Source organism: Lygodium microphyllum, chromosome 4 (assembly GCF_053477565.2).
Source record: "Lygodium microphyllum isolate KBCC chromosome 4, Lygodium_microphyllum_v1.1.10, whole genome shotgun sequence".
NCBI lineage: Eukaryota > Viridiplantae > Streptophyta > Polypodiopsida > Schizaeales > Lygodiaceae > Lygodium > Lygodium microphyllum.
Genome location: NC_141138.1, coordinates 104,891,995 through 104,909,145, shown reverse-complemented (window position 1 = coordinate 104,909,145; position 17,151 = coordinate 104,891,995). Strand labels below are relative to the sequence as shown.

General features: G+C 39.8%; 1 protein-coding gene across 2 annotated transcripts in view; it reads left to right on the top strand.

Annotated features, from left to right (window-relative positions):
• Positions 1 to 16,601, top strand: part of LOC148037429 (putative folate-biopterin transporter 6) — a 71,985-nt gene extending 55,384 nt beyond the window's left edge. The window contains exons 6-7 of one of the 2 annotated variants that reach the window (XM_087676353.1): positions 125 to 313; positions 16,524 to 16,601. In XM_087676353.1, coding sequence (XP_087532479.1) covers positions 125 to 313; positions 16,524 to 16,586 — 252 coding nt within the window. In that variant the 3' untranslated portion in view covers positions 16,587 to 16,601. Of the gene's footprint in view, positions 1 to 124; positions 314 to 418; positions 755 to 16,523 lie in introns of those variants that run through there. The other variant, XM_087676354.1, reaches the window with a different exon arrangement.
• Positions 16,602 to 17,151: the final 550 nt, after the last annotated feature.

Here is a 17,151-nt window from a genome sequence, read left to right as displayed (position 1 = left end):
AACAATGAGATTGATGTGCTACTGTTTCACGGATACCTGTGTTAGTAGTGATTTTAGGCTGACCAAGTGATTGTTGTTACATAATATAAGAGATAAGGACTAAGATCTTAAACATGCTTTGCAGGGTTTATGTCCAGATATTTCGGAAGCAATGTTCTACTGGTTCACTGATCCTACAGTAGGCCCTGGTTTTAGCGAGGAGTTTATTGGATTTGTTGGTGCAATAGGTTTTATTGCCATGTTTGCTGGAATTGCTATGTATAATTGCTGGTTTCAGGGCAGCACCTTTAGGGCAATGTTCCTTTGGCCCCAAGTAAGTGGATCATAGCAATTTGAATTGGCATTTGATATACTCACGACTACTATAAACGCCAAGAAAATCTGCTACTGAGTTGCTGATAAGGTGCTGGTTTTTCAGTTTTCTTGTGTCCCATGAATGTTTAGAGGGATGGAATTTCAGCACAAAATCAAAGAACAAAGAGCTCTTAAGTAAGCACACTTTGAGGGTGCACTTCCCTTCTTATAGGTTTGGCAAAACTTTTAGCAATTTAGAAATTTCCCTATCCTTTGAGGGAATTCTGTTGGTTCTTTTGTTAGGATCAGGTTTTGGGGCACCTTGGACCATTTGAGAATCTCACAATTACGTGGTCTTTGGTGAGATTGTTGACTCCTTTATTTGTTTAAACAGATATTGACAGCCTTTGCTATAGGCTCCAGGGTATTTATCAGGATCAATAAATTCTTTCTTTTCCAATGTTTTCATACACTTTCTTTTTTGCCAATGTTTTTGACATTGGTTGTGTTCACCCTGAACATGGCCTTCTTTGTCCATTGATGTAATTGAATACTACATTATGGTCACACCAAAGAAAGCATATGCATGCTTTACTTGGTGTTCTTGATGGTCTTATAATCTATGTGTTTTCTTGTTGTTTTTTATACAATTTTTGTGGTGCTGAGCTCCCTAGTTGCACCACCTCCCTTGTAAATTGACTTGCAAAACATTGGTTTCACCCAAAAAAAAAAGTGTTTTTGAGTTGGAGATTCTCCAAATGACCCTGAATATACAACAATCTTTCAGCTGAATTACTGGACTATGCACCATTCTGTGCATGGACAAGGCTTTGCGCCCTTATCCATGGGCACTTTTTACCTTAAAGTTGGAGAAGGGCTTTTTCCCCATGTTGTGAACACCCATTAGTTGGTGTGGTACTTAGTACCTTAGGAATTGTACTTTTAGATCATTTTCACATAGCAGATTTGACCTTTCAGCAATCTCTTCTCTCTTGCTATTCACTTGTACACTATGTGTGCGTGTTGTTGAACCTAAAATAACAATGGTATCAGGGCCATACCTCTTCTTAGCTGCCACTTTGCTTGCGAGCTGCCATTGCTTCAACTACCATCGAGTGTCGAACTTGGCTCCACTGTTTATGGTGTATTTGTGTTGGAAATCTATCTGTGTAGCTTGCTCATGAAGCTTCAGATCTGTTCCCAACAACCAACGTCATCTACTCGCCTAAGTTTAGGGAGACCTATTTTGCAGATTGCACCACATCATCCTAACAGTTAGGTCATGCAGCTTGAGAATTTGCTTGTTCATCACACGCACCTGCTGCACGCTCATCAATCAGACATACCTTCCCTGTCCCACCAGTCGGCAGCCTGCCCGATATCAGCTTGTGACAGCTGTTTAAACTCTAGCTTTGCCACGTCCAACCTCTCCCATCAGGCCCAACAGCTTGTGCCAACAGCCTGTGTAGTATCAGCCGGCCGCACCATTCCTGTCGTCTTTGCCTCGATAGCCATGTGCACTGTCTCTCTTGCCGACAACCACCGTGTCTCTTGTTGCATCGCCAAACAGTTTGCACACGTGTTGACAGCTTTTAACATTAAAATGGTGGGCCCCCACAGATTGCACCACATCATCCTAACAGTTAGGTCAAGCAGCTTGAGAATTTGCTTGTTGGTCACACGCACTTGGTGCATGCTCATCAATGAGATGTACCTTCCCTATCCCACCAGTTGGCAGCTTGCCCGACGTCAGCTTGTGACAGCTGTTTAAACTCTAGCTTTGCCACGTCCAACCTCTCCCATCAGGCCCAACAGCTTGGGCCAACAGCCTGCGTAGTATCAGCCGGGGGCACCATTCATGTCACCTTTGCCCCAACAACCATGTGCATCGCCTCGCCTGCCGACAACCACTATGTCTCTCATCGCATCGCCAAAGAGCCTCCACATGTGTTTGTCATCTTCCTGACAGCTTTTAACATTAAAATGCTCAAAAATTGCACAATTGAGGGCTTTTCTTTGCTTGATTTTTGTGTTGCCCCTGCATTTGTACTTTGGACAGTAGCTGGTCACAAAGAAAATTAGAAATTTGCAGCAAGCAATGGTAGGGAAAAATGATTTGCTAAATATGTTTGGGGACTTTGACAAATTGGATGACACTAATTATCCCACGTGGGTATACATGATGAAGCATGCTCTTGTTGCCAAACAACTTTGGGTTTATATAGGTGGCTTAGAAGTTAGGCCTGCAGACCCAACGTGTTGAGAAATAAGACATAGGCTAAGTTATATCCTATTCATGCATAATTAAAGTAGAATCTGTGTGTGAAGTGACTTAGAGGTCAAAAGCTATCTATCAATTTCGGGGATACTTTTGTGTGTATGCAGTTGACAATAAGAGAATGAGGGAAGAATGAAGATGAAGAAGAAGAAGAACTCTTGAGCCTCCATAATTTGTGCCATTGCTTCTTTCATTGCGCATCCACTTTTGTTCTTTTCAATTGGTATTAGGGCGGGAGTAATCCTCATCTAATCCACCCCAAATAGGTACATTGGATAGTAGAGCCATTAGAGTTCAAATTTCGGGCATTGGTGCTGGCTTTGAATGTGTATTTTTGGAGCCAAAGGAGGCTGTAGATCATGTATGACAGCAAGGTTCAATCAGTTTTCAGCTTGGAATTGGTTCATGTATTGATGCTCGCAAGCGTAGGCGCTGCTTCAACTCACGAATTCATTCTTGGTATGAAAAACTACAGAAAAACAGTAGGGAAATTGTTCAATCTTAGAACCGTGTTTTGATGCTTTTTGGGTTATATGGGCAGTGTTTGAGTCCCTTTTTCACTATTTCTTGCTGGACAGCCAATGCTTGACATATGGGCATGATGTATGGGTACATATGATAGCAGTTGAATACATGTGTGACAAGCATAGCAGTGGAATTCAATTTATGTGCATTTTCCTGGACATTTTGAATGCTTTTTGGACTTGGTTTTGAGCGGTTGATGCTCCGACTTATTCACATGCTTGGATATTGATTTGTCACATTATATAGTGCTGGTTTTATTGAATTTGCAGCTGTCATAATATTGGATAGTAGAGCCATTAGAGCTCGAATTTCGGGCATTGGTGCTGGGTTTGAATATGCATTTTTGGAGCCAAAGGAGGTTGTAGATCATGTATGACAACAAGGTTCAATCAGTTTTCAGCTTCGAATTGGTTCATGTATCAATGCTCGCAAGCATAGACACTGCTTAAACTCATGAATTCATTCTTGATATGAAAAACTACAAAAAAGCAGTGGGGAAATTGTTCAATCTTAGAACTGTGTTTTGATGCTTTTTGGGTTATACGGGCATTGTTTGAGTCCCTTTTTCACTGTTTCTTGCTGGACAGCCAATGTTTGACATATGGGCATGATGTATGAGTACATGTGATAGCAGTTGGATACATGTATGACAAGCATAGGAGTGGAATTCAATTTATGTGCATTTTCTTGGACATTTTGAATGCTTTTGGACCTGGTTTTGAGCGGTTGATGCTCCGACTTTTTCACGTGTTTGGATATTGATTTGACACATTATATAGTGCTGGTTTTATTGAATTTACAGCTGTCATAATATTGAAAACTGCACAAACTGTAAATTTGGGTGATATCTTGACTAAGGGCAATTACAGTGTATGGTTCTACCATATGGAGAATTTCTTGATGGGAAGAGGTCTATGGGACCTCATTATAGGTGAAGATGCATGCCCAGAACTAGTTGATGAGCCCATTGAAGAATAGAAAAAGGCATATAAGGATTACACAAGTAAAAATAGGAATGTCTTGCATTAGATATCTATATGTATCTCAAAGACATTGATTCCGCACATTAAAAAGGCAAGTACATGCAAAGATGCTTGGGAAATCATTGAGAAAATATGTATGGCACTTGTACGAAGGCCAGTAAGATACAACTAAAGTAGAGATTGCATAGTGCATGGTGAGGAAATAGAAGCATCAGTGACTATGTAGTAGAAATAATAGAGGTTGCAAAGGATCTTGCTTCAATATACGCACCGATTGAGGATGATGATTTAGTATCTGTCACTCTAAATGGACTTGGACTTGCATACAAATTCCTTGATATCTCTATTTTTGTTAGAGGAGACTCTTTGTGTGATTTTGAGGGTCGATTGCTTTGTTGCTTATATAGAAGAGATCAAATTGGGCCTCAATGCATCTAACAGTGGAAAGAATGCATACATGATAGTGTGTTTTATCATTAGAGAGGTTGTGGTAGCTTATCTAGAGTTAGAGGATCATCTTATGGTCGTGCATATAGCTTTGCATGTGGCCGTAGTACCTTTGGACGTGGTGATTTTGTACCTAGAGACGGGGAGATCCTACTCTAGAGTCAGAGGACATTCTAGTCCACCAAGAGATGGTGCATATCATTATTGTGGGAAGTTTGGTCACTTTGAGAGAGTGTGCTTTTATAAGCAAAATGCTATGTTTAGGGTCGATACCCGTTTTGGGTATTATGCATGTGGATATAGTGGAAGTGTCTATGATTCTAGCGGTAGTTCATCACCTAGAGGTGATCTCTTTGCCATGGAGCATGTACTTGGCAATATGAAGCACCATTCTAGAGAGGATGATTGGTTTTTGGATTTAGGTATTACAAACCATATGACACACCATGTAGAATGGTTTAATAGAAGGGATCAAATGCAAATGAAGAGTATATGGCTATAGGAGATGACACATTGCATAAGATAATGCATATTGGCAGTGTTCTGTTGGTGACTAGAAATGGGACAGAAACTAAGCTTAAGGATGTCTTATATGTGCCTACTATAACTAAAAACTTGGCTTCAGTTGGTCAAATGGTTGATCAAGGGTTACAAGTGACGTTTAACAAGTATGGTTGCTTCATTGAAGAGTTAAGGAAGAGAAAACCTAGCAGGCTTATTGCTTGTGGTCAAAAGAAAGGCACATTATTTGCTTTGGATGTAGGAACTCCCATCATACAAAGCTCTATGTATATTGAGATAGGGCATGTACAAGATAAAGATGTACAATAAGGGCATAGAAGAATTGGGCATGTAAATTTGCAAAGGCTTAAATAGATGCAATCTAGACAAGTAGTTCGTGGGCTTCTACAATTTGGATATGTAAATTATGATCATGTATGTGAGGCTTGTGAGTTTGGCAAGTAGTCTAGGCTCCCATTTCTAAAGAGGGGGAGAGTAAGCAGTTATCCTTTGGAAATGTATATTGAGATATTTGGGGTCCATCTCAAAATGTCTCTTTTGAGTGGAAAACGCAAGCTCTATATCACTTTTATTGATGATTTTAACATGATGATATGGGTATACTTTTTGCAACATAAAAGTGAAGCATTTGAAGAGTTTTTGGGGTTTTAAGGCCATGGCAGGAAAGCAATTTGGGGGCTATAAAAATGCTTAAGATCAGATAATGAAGGAGAATATACGTCGAATGAGTTATTTTACTACTTGAGAAACCATGGGATCAAAAGACCTGCCACTCCATGGACTATAACTGCCACTGCTTTCTTCATGATTTTGAGATCCAGACATGTCCTCAACATGTTGATTGCTTTGATTTACTTTTCTTTCCATGACCGTCATCATCATTACTTTTATAAATATCCATCTCAATTGTAGTTTTTAGTCGATACCAAGGCTAATACTCATTGAATCTAACATCCTTGCTTATATAAACCTCTTTACCGATAGGATCATATCACTTGTAACTCTTCTTCTCATCTGGATACCCAAGTAAAATGCATTTAACAGCCTTTGGTTCCATCTTTTTTCTTAAATTATCGAAGAGGGTGAAAATTGCACAACGAAAGAAGCCTATGGATGAAAGTTCTGAGGATGAGTCTATGGATGATGAGTTTGGTATACCACATGCAAGAACTCCAAGGATAAAGAGTGCAGGAAAGTATGTTCCACCACATGCATGAACTATTGAGAAACCATCTAGTGCACCTCAATTGAGGAGATTAGATAAACTAAGGCATCCAATGGATAGATTGATATATAATGGCTTCATGAAGATGCATTATGTATACATGGTATCGTATATTTAGCACATAGAGCCCACTTGTTTTGAAGAGGCAATTGGAAACAAAGATTGGAAGAATGCTATGGATAAGGAAATGGATGTATTGTCGAAGAATAAGACATGAGATTTACTTGAGTTGCCTTATGGCAAGAAGGCAATTGATTGCAAGTAGGAGTATAAAGTCAAGTGCAAATTTGTGGCTCATTGGAGAGATACAAAGCAAGGTTGGTTGCAATGGTTTATGCAGAAACATATGGTTTGGGCTATAAAGAGACATTTAGTCTGGTGGCTAAGATGACCGCAGTGAGATCGGTGATTGCATTAGCTTCTAGCTATGGCAGGAGATTATATCAAATGGATGTGAAGAATACCTTCTTGAATGGTACATTGGAAGAGGAAGTATATACAGATCAGCTATAGGGTATTTACACCACAAATATCCGCATTATGTGTGCAAGTTGAGGAAAACATTGTATGGATTGAAGCAAGCACCAAAGCTTGGTGTGAGAGGATCATTAGGTTTTTATGTAGCATGGGATTTCAGCAAAGCATGGCCAATTATTTGCTTTATGTCAAACATACAGAAGAGAGAATGGTTGTTGTAGTCATCTATATTGATGATCTCATCATTATGGATACTCTTGAAAGAGAGATTGCTAAAGTAAAGCATGGGCTGTACAAGGAGTTTGACATCAAGGACCTTGGTTCATTGAGATATTTTTTGGACATTGAGATTATTGACACTCCACATGGAGTTTGGTTAGTGCAAAGGCAATCCTCATTGGAGATGCGAGAGAAGTATGAAATGACAACATATGAGCTAGTGGATGCACCATTGGATCAAAAGATTAAGATGGTGGATGATGAACATTATGTGGAGGATGTTACTATGTTCAGAAAGATGGTTGGTAGCCTAATCTACCTAACCATAACAAGACTGGATTGGAGTTTAGTGTGAGTGATTAGTCAATTCATGCAAAAGCCACGCAAATCACATTTAGATGCAGTGAGGAGAGACTTGAGATATGTGAAGAAGACAGCTTTGGCTTGTTCTATGAGAAAAGGATGAAGCCTACATTATTTGGATACACAGATGCAGACTGGGCAAGAAGTATCATGGATAGGAGATCTAGTAGTGGCTATGCATTCTCATTTGGTTCAGCAATGGTGAGTTGAAGCAGCAAGAAGCAACCCATAATTGCTTTATCTAGTATAGAAGCTGAGTATAGAGGTATTGCATTGGCAGCATGTGAGTAGATATAATTGAGATTACTGTTGTGTGATATGGGTATAGAGTTAGATGGTGGAGTTATCATGTATTGTGATAACATTAGCAACATTATGTTGGCAAAGAACCTAGTCTACCATGCAAGGACGAAGCATATTGAAGTGTGATTCCATTTCATCAAAGAGAACGTTATGGATGGAGAGATAGACTTGGTACATATCAAAACCAATGACCAAGTCATAGATATCTTTACCAAAGTATTAGGTAAAGAGAAGTTTGAGTACTTTAGAAGTGCACTTCGGGTATTATATTTGCAAACTCATTCTGAGTACAAGGGGGAGTGTTGAGAAATAAGACATAGGCTAAGTCATATCCTATGTATGCATGAATAAAAGTAGAAGCTATGTGTGAAGTGACTTAAGAGGTCAAAAGGTATCTATCACTTTTAGGGATACTTTTGTGCGTACTCAGTTGATAATGAGAGAATGAGAGAAGAATGAAGAAGAGGAAGAACAACAACTCTTGAGTCTCCATATTTTGTGCCATTGCTATTTCCGTTGCATATCCACTTCTATTCTCTTCACGGCTACACAGAATGCTACAAATTCTTCGAGTTTATCCATTGTCATCAGTGGATCTTTTGCTTCAACTCTTGCACTTCCCACTGAAAACCAATGGAGATGGGACGGGTGTGATGCCTAAGCTCATGCTTTGATTGCACTCTTGTGCAAGTGGCAAATTATCCCGCATATTGGGTCGTGCACAATGGCCAAGGATGCTTGTGATAAGCTTGCTTCATTGTATCAGGTGCATAATGATGCTCATGTAGCCTATTTGCACAAGCAACTTGAGATGAATCACATGATAGAGGGTGATTCTATGGATGTATACATTACACATATCAAGGACCTCATGGAGCAGCTTACCAATATTGATGAAATAATTTCCGATGCCTCCCTTGTATCTAAAGTCTTGGCTGGTCTACTTGATACTTATTGGAGTTTTTCCACTACGCTTCGTGTACTTGCAAAAGGAGATGCCAATGTATACACCATAGTATAGGGGAGTTTCAAAAATGGGTGAAATGGAAACGAGAAAAATTGGAGTTTTGTTATTTGAGTTTCAGTCAAATTTTGAAAATGAAAAAACAGTGTTTCGGATTGTAATAAAATAAATACGTTATTATGTAGATATATAAATATATCAATGTCTACAACAACATGTATCCAACTTTCATAGAAAACGTTGAGTCTTCATGTCATATGATTGAAATCATGATTCATTACACGTGTCATGAGTGAAGACTCAATGGTTAAGACAACTTAGTACAATTAGGACTCAATTTTTAAAACTATAAACAACAAAATGAATTATAATTTATGATTCATGAATTATTTGAAGACAGACATCAAGAACAGTGAAACAAAGATGCATAATAAGTCAAATCAAGATACAATAATACTTGTAACTGTGTCATGTGAATAATCTGTCCAAAGTCCAGTGAGCAGTGAGCAGTGAATACTAGTAACTACTAAGAATCAATATCAATGAACAAATGATAACTATAATGCTAAACTAGCTCCTGATTTATTACGACTCTAGTCTGTAGAGTCTATGTTATATGAGTCATGACTCATCCAAATTCTGAGGATCCGTGCACCATCTCCTCATTTGACTCAGAGGACCCTGATCGAGAAGATGATGTTGCAGTCTCAGTCTTGGCCTTAGACATTGGCTTTGATTCTGACTTTGCTTGTGATGCACGACCATGTGTGGTCCTTACTCTAGTGGCTCTAGTCCTCCTCTGTGCTCCAGTCTCATGCAAGTATTGGTGCCGATAGCTCTTCATAGAGTAGATATCTTGCTCTTCTTGTGATATTTTCAGGATGTCATGGACTTTTCCTATATCAATTTTGTCGACATTCACTTTTAAAGATGAACAAGAGAGATATGAGAGAAGATTCAATATGTTCAATATTCATATATATTATAATTTACAATTCAACTTCAAAGCAATGACAAGGTTAAAAAGTTAAATTATGCATAATACCATTCATTACTTATGAAGGTTTAGAGAACATAGCGGTTATCTAAAGAAGCTAAAGATTGCAATGGCAAAACACTAAGTGCTCCAACTGGGCTATTGTGAGCTTGTTTCTCTTTTTTGTGTGGAAGAGGGTCCATGTTTCAATTTCTCTCGATAAGCTTGAACTAGAATCTTGCGAGAGGATACGAATGACAATGCATTTCTATTCAATTTTAAGAGATTTGAGGTTAGGCAATTGCTAATGGGCAAGTATCAAAATCAACATTTAAGTAGGCAATAGATTATAGAACTTAGGTTGTATAATGTATTAGATTATCAAGAATCAAAATATAAAAGTCATGACTCATATATCAAAGTAGGAGCACAATTGCCAAGGCGTCTCATGTACTCCATGAAGCTCTCCTCCAACTCCTTGCTAATGTACTACTTCTCACTACACCAAAGGGAATGCAATATATGTGAGATAACATGGATTGGTTTACGGAACTAATTCCATTGTGCAGTTCACACTGCATGAATCTCATCAATCCTTGAGAGCGATGGATGATGGGTGATAGATAATTTCAGTTAGAAACTTAGAAGTTGCAACAATCATCGATGAGTTGTTAACACTAAATAATTATCCATATTACATATTTAAAAGTTAAACAATAATTTGTCTATCTTGAGGCAAAAAGCTATTGCGAAGCAAGGTCTTGTCAATTTTATCCATGTACTCGTATAGAAGGCCCAAAGTACTCCCCTTCATATTAGTGATGCACAATAGAGTGTAAATAGAAGTGAGACTTTTCACCGATGCCTTTGTCTCAACCTATCAACTCTCATTTGACATATTATGCCTAACAACAAGAGTCTTTCGAGACTCTCTCCCACTCCATGCGATCCACTCCTAGCATGTAATTGTTAGCAGTCATGTTTGTCATGCCTCTTGCTTGTGAGTCTTAGTTTGAGTTAGATGAGGACTTTAGGATCTCTGACCTATCTATTGCTTGTTTTGAGAGAGTAGGTAGCTCATTCTAGAGTACTCAGTTTATTGCATTTCAATGCATTTTTTCCTCCAGTCCAGATTTTATGTGCATTTCTCAGGGCAGTTTTTGCATTCTTCGGCTTGCTTCACTTGTTGGACATTGTCTACCCTTTTCGGGATTTTTCTGAGTATTTATGACATTTTTACCAGCATTAAAAGCTGATAGGCCATATTTTTGGCCCCAGATTTCAGGTCAGCGAGTTTTTGGGATTTTTGACTATTTATAGCCATTTTCCACTTGACAGTCAGTTAGGTTATTATCCTTTCTTCTTCCTTGGTAGGTGCACTCTCCAACTTCGTCATCTCTCTCCGTCTTCGGTGCTACCATCATCATTAGCCTGATCTGGTGTCCTCAATGATGCTATGGGCTGCGTGCAAGGAGTGATTAGTCCTGTATTTAGCATTTCTTCCTTGTTCAGTATTGGTTTCTTTTCTTCTTCTCTTGCAAATTCTCTCTCTCTCTCTCTCTCTTCCTTTATGTTCGAGTTTTTTCTTCCGTTGTGTATTTTCACATGGTATCAAAGCATAGTATCATTATCTAAGAGAGACACAAAGTTGACTTCTCGCGGAGAAGATTACCCTAGATTGCCAAGCGGCCTTGTCACATGAGCATTTTGCTGAAAATGTAGCTTTTTGCTTAGAGGCATCCACTTTACTTTTGCTGTCCACCTCCTCTCTTGCTAGAGACGACAGGCTTTCTTAGTTAGGTGACATTCTTCTGCTGTAAATGCAGTGTTCTTGGTTAGGCAACAACTCTCCTTAGCAAACACACATAGTTCTTGTGTAGGCGAGGTCTCTCTCTCCTAGGCAGACCCTCTACATCGACTTCCTTATGATTGTGTAGCCGTTTCCTCGTGTTTTGGGGCTGTCTATCACCAAAACACAGATTTTTTGTGGGTGTCTTACAGGATATCAAATATATCTTATCACCAGTCATTTGTTGACTCAGAGGATGAGATCTTTGTTCCTTCTTTTGAGAGATGGAGAGATTTTCATACTAGTTCACACGATGACAGAAGGTCACCTAGCCCGTTTGTATGGGATTTCTCTCCTCTCCGTTCTCTCCATGTTTCAATGAAGGCCCGTTTTGTTGGTCTTTATATGCCCTTCATGGCACCCTCTATACAGGTGCATGTACTTCCTTCTTTGCTCAAAGAAGATTGGCTTGATAGTTCCGACTACTCGCTTTGGTCATGTAAGATGGAGTGTATCCTTGATACCTTGGATCTTTCGGAGTTTGTTATCCACCCTATTCCCCTTCTAGTGGAGGATCCCATTGTTGGATTATTGATGGATTGTGTGGCCTTATGGAATTGGCTCAACTCTAGAGCCCGATCTTTCCTCTTTATGAGCTTACAGGATTTTGTCCTAGTGCATGTATGCAAGTTGCACAAAGCAACGGAAGTATGGAAAGCTTGCTTCTTTGTACCATCAGAAGATATTTGCCCACTAGATTACTCTCGAGAAGAAATATGGATACTCGTTGTTGATGATTCTTCTTCCATGAAGGATCATATCAATAGGTTGGAGGACATGAGGGATGAGCTTGCGTCTCTTGGTTGGATGATCTCTTCAAAGGATATGGCTATGATTCTTTGGACTCAGTTGCCATCTCCCCGGTTTGATGTCTTCTATACTAGCCTTCTTACATCGCGGACCTGTGAGAAGCTTCTATGGGAAGAGCTTGCCTCGCTTGTTTTGGAGCATGATGAGCACACCAAAGAGGTAGCTAGTGAATCCATCTTCACCAAAGCTTTTGTTGTAGGTTCGGGAGGGGATGAAGAAGAAAGAAAAGTCAAAGGCTAAAAGACAGGAGAGTTCTTTAGACTCAAAGTATGACTCGGAGAAGCCTAAATGCCCATACTATGGAAAGGGGATATGTCCAGAGGAAAAATGTTGGAAGAAGTAGGAGCTAAAATATCTGAGTCTTCTGTCTCTACTCCAATGGTTACCCATGAGTTAGTGTTCCTTTATATTATTGACTTGGAGGAGCCTTTTTCAGTGGTTGCCTCGTCTTTAGAGAGGCCTTGTATAGTTGATAGCGAAGCTTCTAGTCATATGACTCCATGAGGTGATTTGTTGCAGGATCTATACCCTTCTGAGGGTTTTGTCACCATTGGTGACATTGTTTCAGTGCTTGTTTGTAGTATTGGCACTTTGCCTTTATTTCTTTACCGTGCATCAAGCTCCCTTTTGCAGGCCCTTTATGTTCCGGATTTAGGCTTTCCACTCCTCTCAGTTTATGGCCTTTTATGTTCCGGATTCAGGCTTTCCACTCCTCTCAATTTATGGCCTTACTAGGCTTGGTACCCAAGTTGTCTTCATTGAGCAGGTTGTTTGTATTGAGGATTCTTCTACAGGGATTGTTATTGCCACAGGTTGTCAAGAGAGCAAGCTTTGTAGGCTCCATTTCCCTTCTCTTATGCAGGGTCCTCCGAGGTAGTTGTCTATTGCTACACCTATTCTCGCTTGTGCACCATCTTTTCTAGAGGTTCCTTCCCACCCCCCACCCTCTTTTTCGGCGGTTTTTTTATACCGCTTATCCCTTTTAGAGGGGGATGCTCTTGGTGATGTGCCTATGGATTTTCTAGTCCCTAGTGTTTCAAAGGGGGATTTCCAGGATCGTGAGGAGCTTCTTCATTGGCCGTCTTCATCGACGGACTTCATCGACATTGGCATTTCTCTTGCCACCCAAGGATCCGTTTCTCCCTTGGCCTTTCTCTATATCCAGGATCTAAGAGGGGGTGTTAGCAGTCATGTTTGTCATGCCTTATCATCTCCTACTTGTGAGTCTCAGTTTGAGTTAGACGAGGACTCTAGGAACTCTTACATGTCTATCACTTGTTTTAAAGGAGGTACCTCATTCTAGAGCACTCAGTTTATTGCATTTTGGTGCATTTTTTCCTCCATTCGGGATTTTATCTGCATTGCCCAAGGCAATTTTTGCATTTTTCAACAACTTGCCTCATGTGCTGGACATTATTTATCATTTCTGGGATTTTTTTGAGCATTTCTGGCATTTTTGTCATGCCTTCATCATATTTTGGACTCTTATGTCCATGATAACCTATCACATGTGCTTCGAAATGAAAGCTCGTATGATGTAAGATCTGAGGCAAAGGTATTGATGGCCTTAATGATATTGTGTATCCATATTTCGCCTTTATCTCCTTCAAGGACTCCAATTGAGCCTCTATGGATGCGCCTTTCTTTCGAAGCTCCCGTGTACATAATGTATCCGCGGATGGGCCTTTCCACTCACCTATGTGGCTCATTGCCCTGATTGTCTCCTTCCATTGATGTATAGTGCCACATTGAAAGGGATAGCACACCAAATAAATAAGCGTATGAGTTCCCTAGTTGCCTCCACAATAGCTTGCCTTTGAAGTCTTGCATGGACACCTGCACCATGTAAGGAGACCCTTTGCCCACCACCACTAGAAGATGGCAATAGGATCCTTTTTGCACTTGGATCTAATATGGATATGGATGCACTTCTCTTTATGGGCCATTGGCATCTCCAATTTGGCTAGCGACACTAAGCCCGATAGCCTCTCCTTGTCCCATTTGTGCTTCATTATCCCCATGCGGTATTGGATGAGGGGACTTATCCTCTTGTAGCTCAATCTCCATACATTTTCGGTGCTAAAGATGGAGACTTACCATTACTTCCGCTGGCACATTTGCGCAAGGCTCAATATCTTTGTTGGGGATGCATGCCAAGTGGTCTTTTATGTGGGTTACGCTCCCCAAAATTTCCAATCCACAATAGTTACATTGCCACTTCTTCGATCCATCGAAGCCCTCATATCCTTGATTGGAGTGATGTGTCTCTAAAATGGAATCGGGCATCATGATTGGGTAATGGGAATTTGGAAAGAAATTAAGAACTTAGAAGAAGATTGAAGGAGGAGGAGGAGGATGGAAGAAGAAGAAGAAAAGAGGGAACTTGGAAGGAGAAGAATGTAGGAGGAGGGAGGAAGAAGAAGAAGAAAAGAAAGAAAGGAGGAGGCCATCAGGAGTTGCAAGAGGTAAGAGTGCTTGAGAGGAGGAGATGATTGTATAGAAAACAAAGGCGAAAATGAGAAAAACGAAGCGTTTTTTCTCTGGATAACCAGTCTTCCCGTTTGCCCACAAGGTGCTGAAATGGTGTTTCTTGGTCCTCATTTTGTTTTGAAATAGCAGTTCCGTTTTGGGGCTATGAAACGTTGTTTCCGATACCTTTGATGTGGTGGTATTACTGTTATTGCAAGAAGAGTAATCAAGGGTGAATCTCTCTAACATAAGTATGGACAATCAAGCATTTGCAGCCAGCCATTGAAACAAAGGGAAGTCATGGAAGCCCTCAAACTCAAAGGGTAAAGGCAAAGTAGCTTTTTCTACAGACTCTTCAAGCACCAAGGATAATGGTGCTAAGAAAAAGAGAGACAATTATTGCCAAAAAAACGGGCATGTTATTAAAGAATGTAGAAAGAGGGTGGCAAGCAAAAAGAAGAAACAATTAGGCATGAGTATTGCTACAAATTCAACAAATGTGAAGGATGCAAGTGCACACTTAGTATGCTTAGATATTGGTCAGTCTTATGCATTTGTTGTGTGGTCATATGATTCTTCTTCACATGAGCATGGTCTTTTAGTGGCTGAAAATTCAGCACATGCTATTTTGACGGTGGAGCTTCCAAGCACATAACGTCCTTTTGTGACTTGTTTATATATTATGCAAATGTATAAAAGGGGGGATCCATTGTATCTGCAAACAATGCTTCATATGCAATCCAAGACATCGGTCGAATTCTCATTATTGCAGTGGATGGAAAAACTATTATGTTTGAAAAAGTTTTGTATGTGCCAGACATAAAGAAAAAATTGTTTTTAGTTTTAGCCATTGCATGTGCTAGTTTTGTGGCTAAATTCCACATGGATTGATGCAGTATCTATGATTATAGTGATGGGGATGCCCTCATTGTTACTAGTACATTGTACAATGAACCCTATCAACTTGATTTATATGAGAGGAGAGCGTCAGAGGATGCATTACAAATTGATGCCACCATTGTGGATGACATTGAGAAATGGCATGCTTAGTTTGGTCATCTTAATTATGGTAGTTTGCTTTGCCTAAAAGCAAAAATATGGTGCTTGATCTCCCTTTGTTAAAATCATCTACTCACAATGTATATGAAAGTTGTATACTTAGCAAAATGCATCGTGCTTCATTTCCCAAAGATGGATCTATGCATGTTGATGAGAAATTATAGCTTATGCATAGTGATATTTGTGGGTCCATGCATGTCAAATCCATCAAAGGATACTTATACTTTGTAACCTTCATGGATGACATGACTCGTCATTGTTGGGCATATACTTTGAGGCACAAATGAAAAGTGTTTGCATACTTAAAAACCTTCTTGGCCTTGGTTGAAAGGTAGTGGATGCAAGCTGATTATACTATGTATCGACAAAGGGGGGAATAAATGCCATGGGAGCTCAACTCTTTTTTGGCCGAAAGAGGCAATATACATTAGTGTACTACATCTTACACACCTCAACAAAACAATGTGGCTTTTAAAAAAAATTCACACTTTGATGGAAATAGCACGTTGTATACTATCACACAATAAGTTGTCCTCAAAGTTTTGGCTTGATGCTATCATGTGTGTAGTGTATGTGCTGAATCATAGCCCAACTAAAGCATTGGCTAAATGTATGTCTTATGAGGCTTGGAATGGCCGGAAACTAGTGGTGTCACATATTCATGTCTTTGGTCGTTTGGTATATGCTTTGATGCCACAGCCACAAAGACATAAACTGCAATACAAGGCTATCAAATGCATTTTTATTGGGTATTGTGCAGAAAGTAAAGGGTGCTGCTTGTACCAACCCTCCACCAAGAAGACTCTTGTTTGTAGAGAGGTGATATTCATTGAACATGCTGGTTAGCCCTTCATGGAATGCAAAAATCAGCCCAATTTGGGGCCTATGGACAGGTTTGATAGTTTGCTGCTATTATTTAAGCAAAGTGCGCTTGATTTTGGTCAATTTCAACAACCTAGTAAGGGTTTACAGCAGCAAAATCAGCAGCACACACATGCTGAACAACAGCCTGATTTTCAGACCATTGATTAAGGCATTGCTAATTATGAAGTGGCCAATGAGAGGGTTGCTATTTAGAAAGCTAAAACCGTCCCTAGATGGTTGTTAGATACATTATAGAACAGCAAATAGTCCATTTCACTTCCTAGTAGAACTAGAGCAGCCACTCGCCACAAAATGAACATTGGATGGCAGCTATGCAATTAGAGATAAACTCTATTCATAAAAATGGCACACGGGAGTTATGTGACTTGTGTGTTGGTAAGCATGCTAGAGGCACAAAGTTGGTTAACAATTTAAAACGCAAATCTGATGGTAGCATTGATTGCTACCAAGCACATCTTGTTGCCAAAGGATATGCCCAACAACATAGGATGGACTATGATGAG